General features: G+C 37.9%; 1 protein-coding gene across 3 annotated transcripts in view; it reads right to left on the bottom strand.

Annotated features, from left to right (window-relative positions):
- Window positions 1–9,316, bottom strand: part of NFYB (nuclear transcription factor Y subunit beta) — a 34,762-nt gene continuing 25,446 nt past the window's right edge. For all 3 annotated transcript variants that reach the window (XM_044677383.1, XM_044677382.1, XM_044677384.1), the window contains exons 5-7: window positions 3,374–3,455; window positions 613–692; window positions 1–466 (exon numbers count right to left, since the gene is read on the bottom strand). In XM_044677383.1, the coding sequence (XP_044533318.1) occupies window positions 434–466; window positions 613–692; window positions 3,374–3,455 (195 nt within the window). In that variant the 3' untranslated portion in view covers window positions 1–433. The remainder of the gene's footprint in view (window positions 467–612; window positions 693–3,373; window positions 3,456–9,316) is intronic.

Raw genomic sequence — 9,316 nt, 5'->3', positions numbered from 1 at the left:
TCATATTTTATTAAAAGGGCAAACATCATGAATTAACCCAGCTGTTTACTTGAATTATACAAAAGTAACATGATTCAATATGAAAATAAGAAACTGTCTACAAATCTCCGACAGTAATAAATCGCAATATACAATGCATACAGGAGTCATACAGAGCAACAAACTCTTGTACAAAACAAAAATATTTTAATACCTTTAAAATCCAAATTTTTTTTCATTGAAATCATTCATGAAAAAAGATTCTCCAGTCAGAATTCACACCTCAATTAGTCAAGCATCAGGGAAGCTACATTACAGCTATTTACTATACAAAGAGACGACTTTTCTGGTTCCCCAGTCACTGTGTTGTCATGTCTGGGTGGTAGGTGGTGGCTTCAGAACCAGCTGCTTCTCTCTCGTCTCTTTATATTCCCAGTTCCAACTTTTCTTGAAATCATGAAAATTGAATCTGTTGAACACCAGAAATCTAGAAAAGAAAAATGATTTTAAAAAATAATTTCCTTTTTTAGCAAGATTTTTTTATGAAATGATTTTATTCTTTTTAAATTTTTATTCATTTTCCCAAAAAGAATCAATCAGTAAAATACACAATTTTAGAAACAGAGTCTTTACCTGTTGATATGATGTTGTATAAACCATAACATTTTGTTGCTGGCCATCTGTGGTTATTAAACCGGCTGGTAATTGATTAGCTAGGAGAAAAAAAACACATTTTTAAGGCACAATTTGAAAGTTGTTTTTCTAGTCATGTTCCAAGATGCCACAGTTCAAGCTCAAAAACTCCCGAGTTCTATTTCCAATCCTGTCACTGGTTAGTTGTGTGACTTTCAACAAGAAAATTAATGCCTGATTTGAGACCCTTAACCCTGCTTTCTTCCTTTATCAAATAAGGCTAATCCAACACAACACATATTAAGTACCCACCATATACCACGTGCCAGACACTTTGTAAGGAACTAGGCAGAAAGACAAAAATGAAAGGGTTTGTCCTCAGACTGCTGCTGACAGTCTCTTAGGGAAGACAACATGTACGTGGATTCTCCCCAGGGAAAATAAGCTTCTTGAAGACAGGGCTTGTAGCCAAATACATGGTCCTATTTGGTCATAGGATATCTAGGCTCTGAAGCCACCACCCACTGCCCAGATATGACAACACAGTGCCTGGGGAACCAGAAAGGTCATCTCTTTGTATAGTAAATATATATATATATATATATATATTTGTATAGTATTGTATAGTAAAAATAGATATATTTGTGTGTATATATGTATATGTATACATATATGTATATATAGACATATATACATATACACCAGTAAAACCTATTACCTCTTAATCAAATACAATTGCCATTAGAATAAAAGATGCTTAATGAGGTCTCTAAATGTATTTTTAAAAATATTTTAATAGCAGGCAGCTAGGTGGCTCAGTGGATTGAGAGCCAGACCTGGAGTTGGGAGGTCCTGGGTTTGAATCTGGCCTCAGACACTCACCAGCTGTGTGACCCTGGGCAAGTCACTTAACTCCTTAAAATTACCTAGTCCTTACTGTTCTTTTGTCCTGAACCAAAACACAGTATTAATTCTAAGACAGAAGGAAAGGGTTTAAAAAAATATACCCACAAACACACATGCATTTTTGATAATTATTTCAATATAATGGATTCCTGTATAACCTTAGTAATTTATTTTACACATTTAAAAACCATTAATCTGAGAAGGTGCCCATTGGCCTCAGACTTGCTACAATTTAGCAAATAGAAAACATAAAAAAAAATGTTAAGAATCTCTGCTCTAGAATGGTGGGTGGGGGGAGCACAGTGTTTAAGAAAATGCCTTTGGCAGTAAGTTGAGATCACTGGAGAGGAAGACTTGGGATGGGAAGGCCAAGTAGGAGAAACTACTACAGCAACCATGTGAGAGATAATGATGACTTGTCTGGAGCAGAGAGAAGGGGGTTGCATGCCTGAGATGGTAAGGATATGAAATCAATAAGGCGTGGCAAGTGACTGGATCCATGGGGGGAGGGAGAACGTGGAGCTGAAAAGATGCCTGGGGGGTGGGGTGGGGGGAACAGCCAAGACCAGGCAGAAATGAAGAGCTTGATTTGGTTTCTGTTAAGCTTAAGATGTCCAGTTCAAAATGTCCAATGGGCTTTTGGGGATGTGAGGCTAGAGCCATGTCAGGAGTGAGCTTAAAGATGCTCATTAAATCCGTGAGAAAGGAAGAAGCTACCAAGAGAAAGAGGAGGGCCCACAACAGAATCTGAAGAGCTAGAGGGCATACACAGGATGACCCAGAAAGGAGGCTGAGGAGTCATCAGTGGTAAAGGGGAGAAGTATCATGAAAACTGAGAGCAGAGAATAACTGGGAAGAATGCAGGAGGAACTCCACAGGGGTCAAAATAATGCAAGGGAGAAGGATGAGAGGTGAGAAATATTTGGTCATCGGTGTGGGGATTAAAAGACCATTCTTATTTCTGAAGAGTTTGAGGCGGAAAGGTGGCAAGAAATAAAAAACACATTTACTTTACAAACATTAAAATACTGATAAAAAGCAGGATTTTTTTCTCTTCCATTCTAAGGAAATGATGATCCTAGTTTGGAGGGTGAGAAGTTTTTCTCCTTACATTTTTCTTCAAGGAAAAAACCACCCACTTCACACTATTGTGGGTCCAGCTTCAAAGCACTGCATTCAGATTCCCAGGTTCACTCATTTGGGATACACAATCCAAGATATATTTGGGAAGAATTAGCAATGTGGCATATTTATAACAAAGAGTCATTATACCAGACTTTAAAATATGAAAAATGTGCTCCTAAATTAGACGTATGATGGACATGTTAAAATATCTCAATTCTATTTACTCCATTCAAAATACAAGGAAGTGAACCTTAAATATTCTAGCAAAATGAGATCAAGAGCAGGGGTTTTTAGCCTTTCTTATGTCAAGGGCTCTTTGGCAATCTGGGAAAGTCTGATAAATCTTTCTCAGAATGTTATTAAGTGCCTAAAATAAAATATATTAAGATTACAAAGGAAGCTAAAAAAAAATTTTTAAGTTGAAAAAGCAAGTTCTTAGCCCCAGGTTAAAAATCCCTGGGTGAGGGTCTTCCTCCACAGTACCAGTACATGAAATGCCAGGTTACAGTTAGTGGTCATAAAAAGAATATTCCCTATCAATGCCCTTCTTAAAGTTTCCCCAAAGACATAGGCATACACAATGCACTGATTCTGAGTAAATCCATAACAGAACATGCTTTCATAATGATTGGGTTCCATCCATTTCTGTATAAACAAAGCCAACGCACTTCCCATCATCTTGAGAACAGGACTCAGATGACTGCCATAAGATCCAGCCCTGAAGACTTACTAAAAGCTTCTTCGGTGAGCTCCTCACTCAGTCCGTCTGTTGTCGTAACTGCTCCCCCAATGCCCTTCTCTCCTTTCATTGCCTGGTGGGGGGGAAAAGTCAAACATAATTCATGAAGAAAAGATCCTTTCCAAAGAGATGCCTCCTCTGACTTCTTTCCCAAGACTAGGGCCTTGGTGGCTTCCCCAGTATAGACCATGTTAAAATTTCCTAATAACTGAGATGGCCATTTTTGACATAAGCACATTATCATTACAAGATCATCCTGGTCATGCTTTAATAGCATTATCAGTTACTTCTGAAAAGGACATTATTTGACTTCTAAACCAGGACACAAAGTATCAGCTTGATTCAATAACAAGGAAACTCCTTAATTCATCCACTGTCATATGCTCCCAGTGATACACATCACAAAGTGAAAATTCACGTGTGAGTTCTTAATTCTCTACAGAAACAGAAAAACTAGATGCTTGGGCAATTATTGTTAAGTTTCATTTCTCGATCAACCTGTACCCTAGCAATAAATTTAAAGTCACAATTTCACATTCTAAACTGCAGGCCAACCAATAAGATCCAGCTCTAAAGAATCTTCCAGGTCTGAAGATTTGATGATTCTCATGTGGAAAACTGCTGTTGTGTAGAATGTATTTTTTTCTCTTTATATTTAATAAACAATGACCAGTTAAACTGCCTAAGAAGTAGCATCAAAGTTATCAGTGATTTCTATCCAAAAAAGGTAACATGAATCCTGGAACTAGAGAGGAAGATGGGTGTTTCTGCCAAGCAGGATTGATGAAGATGGCTGGGAGTCCCACAGGATGAGAAGGTCATGAGTAGGCTATGAGTTGCATTTTGAGGCCAATTACAGTCCCTAGGACACACTGGCTCCTGGCCACCTTCTTCAAGGTGGATGGACTACGGAGAGAGCCAAGAGGCTGGTTATGTTAGAGCATACATTTGGTTTTTTCCCTTTTGAATTTTTAAAGTTAGATTAATTTTGGAGTAGCTAGGTAGCACAGTGGAGGCCTGGAGTAGGGAGGTTCCTGGGTTCAAATCTGGCTTTGAACACTTCTTAGCTGTTAGACCCTGGGGGGCAAGCCACTTATTCCCAATTGCCTAGCCCTTGCCACTCTTCTAAGAACTGAAACTAAGAAGATAAGGGTTTAAATAAGATTAATTTTAACTTCCAGGGACAAATACCAGTATCCAAAACAGAGGCATGAGCAAATTAAACAAACTTAAGCCACAAAGATTGCTAATAATCATTTGTCTTCTCTCAAATCCAAGTCACCTATCCCATACTGTGGAGGCACACCAAAGCTTGAAGCAACCAAAGATCTTTCCTTGTTTTCTAAGAATTAAATAGGTTATTTTTCATTTTTCACTTTCGGGGGGTGGGGGGGATGATTTTGGTGCAACTGATGCTGTTTCTTTGTAGACTGAAATGTTCTTAAAACACCTGACTCCTTGCTCCCCTCTCTAAGGGCTACTGCAATATCTCTATCAGTCACTCATGTATGCTCCTCTTCAATGACTACAACTTTTGCAGGTATCTATTCTTTAGAAACCACAGAATTTTTTTAAAATTGGCTCCAAGGCAGAAGAGTGGTAAGGGCTGGGCAATGGGAGTCAAGTGACTTGCCCAGGGTCACACAGCTGGGAAGTGTTTGAGGCTGGATTTGAACCCAGGACCTCCCATCTCTAGGCCTGACTCTCACTCCACTGAGCCACCCAGCTGCCCCCAACCACAGAATTTTTAATGCAACAAAAAAGCAATGAAATATTTATAATGTATGGCACTCAATGGATAGAACTAATCCTGCTCAGCCTGGCTCCATCTGGTCAAGGTCAAATGCTATGAGTCAATCAAGTGTCAACAGATGCCCATTTGCCTAAACATGCTGTCCCAAAATGAAACCTCACTGAATCTCGGGACATACACACTGCCAAAGCTGGCCCAGAGAAGGCCATATGGCTTACACAAAACCCTACTATGTACTGAACACTGATGTCTGGCCATGTGGCTCTAAATTGAATTGGGGAGAGAGCGGAGAAGGCAGCCTGGTGTTTCAGTGGATTGAGAGCCAGACCTAGAGATGGGAGGTCCTGGGTTCAAATCTGACCTCAGACACATCCTAGCCGTGTGACCCTGGGCAAATCACTTGACGCCCATTGCCTAGCCCTTATCACTCTTCTGCCTTGGAGCCAAAACACAGTATTTTTTTTAAAACCCTTAACTTTTGTGTATTGGCTCCAAGGCAGAAGAGTGGTAAGGGCTGGGCAATGGGAGTCAAGTGACTTGCCCAGGGTCACACAGCTGGGAAGTGTCTGAGGCTGGATTTGAACCCAGGACCTCCCATCTCTAGGCCTGACTCTAAATCCACTGAGTTACCCAGCTGCCCCCCAAAACACAGTATTGACTCCAAGATGGAAGGCAAGGGTTTTAGAAAACAAATAAATAAACGAACTGAATTGGACATTCAGCCATGGCCCACACTGTTAACCTTCTGAATAAAAGGTAGATACCCACTGCTGAAGAGCTGAAAGCATGATCTTTCTAAGGCATTTCTAATTCAGTAAAAAAGTTTCTTGGTAGTTTGATATGTATGGCACTGAATGAGTAAATTAATTTGGGTTGGATTGCCATTTTTATTATTGTTAGTTCATCCTACCCATGAGCAATTAATGTTTTTCCAATTGTTTAGATCTAATTTTAATTGTGTAGAAAGTGTTTTGTGTGGTTGTATTCATAAAATTCCTGTGTTTGTCTTGGCAAATAGATTCCTAAATATTTTATATCTTCTAAGGCAGTGATGGGTAAACTATTCCCAGCAGGCCAGATCCAGGCTGTAGTTTGCTCATCACTGCCTTAAGCAATTCCCTAATCACTACGCCCCCACATCCAGATGTACTGATTAGGGAAATGCTTAAAGTAGTGATGGGCAAACTGGATCTGGCCGGCAGGGAATAGTTTGCCCATCACTGGTCTAGGGTGATTTTAAATGGTGTTTCTCTTTCTAATTCTTGCTGCTGAGATGTGTTGGAAATATATAGAAATGCTGATGATTTATGTGCATTTATTTTGTATCCTGCAATTTTGCTAAAGTTGTTGATTGTTTCTACTAGCTTTTTAGTTGATTCTCTAGGATTCTTTAAGTAGACCATCATATCATCTGCAAAGAGTGATAGCTTGGTCTCCTCATTGACTATTTTAATACCTTTGATTTCTTTTTCTTCTCTTATTGCTACTGCTAGTGTTTCTAGAACCATGTTAAATAATAGAGGTGATAAAGGGCATCCTTTTTTCACTCCTGATCTTATTGGGAAGGCTTCTAATTTATCCCCATTGCAGATGATGCTTGCTGATGGTTTTAAAGATATACTGTTTATTATTTTTAGGAAAGGTCCTTCTATTCCTATACTTTCTAGTGTTTTCAATAGGAATGGGTGTTGTATTTTGTCAAAGGCTTTTTGCTGTATCTATTGAGATAATCATGTGATTTTTGTTGGTTTGCTTGTTAATATGGTCAATTATGTGGATGGTTTTCCTAATATTGAACCATCCTTGCATTCCTGGTAGAAATCCCACCTGATCATAATGAATAACCCTCGTGTGATCACTTGATGGAGTCTTTTTGCTAGTATTCCATTTAAAATTTTTGCATCTATGTTCATTAAGGAGATTGGTCTGTAGTTTCCTTTCTCTATTTTTGATCTGTCTGGCTTTGGAATCAGTACCATATTTGTGTCATAAAAGGAATTTGGTAGAACTCCTTCTTTGCTTATTTTGTCAAATACTTTGTGTAGCAGTGGGATTATTCTTTAAATGTTTGATAGAATTCACTTGTGAATACATCTGGCCCTGGGGATTTTTTCTTAAGGAGTTCTTTGATGGCTTGTTCAATTTCTTTTTCTGACATGGGATTATTTAAGTATTCTATTTCTTCTTCTGTTAATCTAGGCAATTTGTATTTCTGTAAATATTTATCCATATCACCTAGATTGCTGTATTTATTGCCATACAATTGGGCAAAATAGTTTTTAATGTTTGCCTTAATTTCCTCTTCATTAGAGGTGAGGTCTCCCTTTTCATCTTTGATACTGTTAATTTGGTTTTCTTCTTTCCTTTTTTTAAAAATTAAACTACTTTATTAGTTTTTTCAAAGTACTAGTTTCTAATCTTATTTATTAATTCAATAGTTCTTTCACTTTCAATTTTATTAATTTCTCCTTTAATTTTTAGGATTTCTAATTTAGTTTTTATCTGGGGATTTTTAATTTGTTCACTTTCTAGTTTTTTAATTTGCATGCCCAATTCATTGACCTCTGCCCTCCCTAATTTGTTAATATGTGCACTCAAGGATATAAATTTCCCTGAGTACTGCTTTGGCTGTATCCCATAGATTTTGATAGGATGTCTCATAATTGTCATTCTCTTCAATGAAAAAAAAAGCAGTAGCCATCAAAACAATATGGTACTCAGGCCTAGAGACAGGAAGTCCTAGGTTCAAATCCGGCCTCAGACACTTCCCAGCTGTGTGACCCTGGGCAAGTCACTTGACCCCCATTGCCTACCCTTACCAATCTTCCACCTATAAGTCAATACACAGAAGTTAAGGGTTTAAAAAATTAAAAAAACAAAAAACAAAAAAACATTATGGTACTGGCAAAGAGACAGAAGGGAGGATCAGTGGAATAGACTTGGGGTAAATGACCTCAGCAAGACAGTGTATGATAAACCCAAAGATCCCAGCTTTTGGGACAAAAACCCACTATTTGACAAAAACTGCTGGGAAAATTGGAAAACAGTATGGGAGAGATTAGGTTTATTTCAATATCTCATACCCTACATCAAGATAAATTCATAATGGGTGAATGACTTGAATATAAAGAAAGGAAACTATAAGTAAATTAGGTGAACACAGAATAGTATACCTGTCAGACCTTTGGGAAAGGAAAGATTTCAAGACCAAGCAAGAGTTAGAAAAAATTACAAAATGTAAAATAAATAATTTTGATTACATTAAATTAAAAAGGTTTTGTACAAACAAAACCAATAGAACCAAAATTAGAAGGGAAGCAACAAATTGGGAAAAAATCTTTATAACAAAAACCTCTGACAAAGGTATAATTACTCAAATATATTAGGAGCTAAATCAGTTGTACAAAAAACCAAGCCAATCCCCAAATGATAAATGGGCAAGAGACATGAATAGGCAATTTTCAGATAAAGAAATCAAAACTATCAATAAGCACATGAGAAAGTGTTCTAAATCTCTTATAATTAGAGAAATACAAACGAAAACAACTCTGAGGTACCACTTCACACCTAGCAGATTAGCTAACATGACAGAAAAGGAAAGTAATAAATGTTGGAGGGGATGTGGCAAAATTGGGACATTAATGCATTGCTGGTGGAGTTGTGAACTCATCTAATCATTCTGGATGGCAATTTGGAATTATGCCCAAAGGGCTTTAAAAGACTGTCTTGCCCTTTGATCCATCCAGACCACTTCTGGGTTTATATCCCAAGGAAATAATAAGGAAAAAGACTTTTTTATATATTTATAGCCATACTCTTTGTGGTGGCAAAAAATTGAAAAATGAGGGGGGATGCCCTTCGATTGGAGAATGGGTGAATAAATTGTGGTATCTGTTGGTGATGGAATACTATTGTGCTAGAAGGAAATCCATGTGAACTGGAACGACCTTCAGGAATTGATGCAGGGTGAAAGGAGCAGAAATGGAAGAACGTTGTATACAGAAACTGATACACTGTGGCACAATCAAATGTAATGGACTTCTCTACTAGCAGCAGTACAACAATCCAAGACAATTCTGAGGGACTTATGAGAAAGAACACTATCCACATCCAGAGAAAGAATTGTGGGAGCAGAAACACAGAAGAAAAACAACTGTTTGATCACATGGTTCGATGGGGAT

This window comes from Gracilinanus agilis, chromosome 5, assembly GCF_016433145.1.
Source record: "Gracilinanus agilis isolate LMUSP501 chromosome 5, AgileGrace, whole genome shotgun sequence".
In the NCBI taxonomy this organism is placed as follows: domain Eukaryota; kingdom Metazoa; phylum Chordata; class Mammalia; order Didelphimorphia; family Didelphidae; genus Gracilinanus; species Gracilinanus agilis.
The sequence above is the reverse complement of the archived record's forward strand: the minus strand, read 5'-3'. Positions and strand labels throughout refer to the sequence as shown.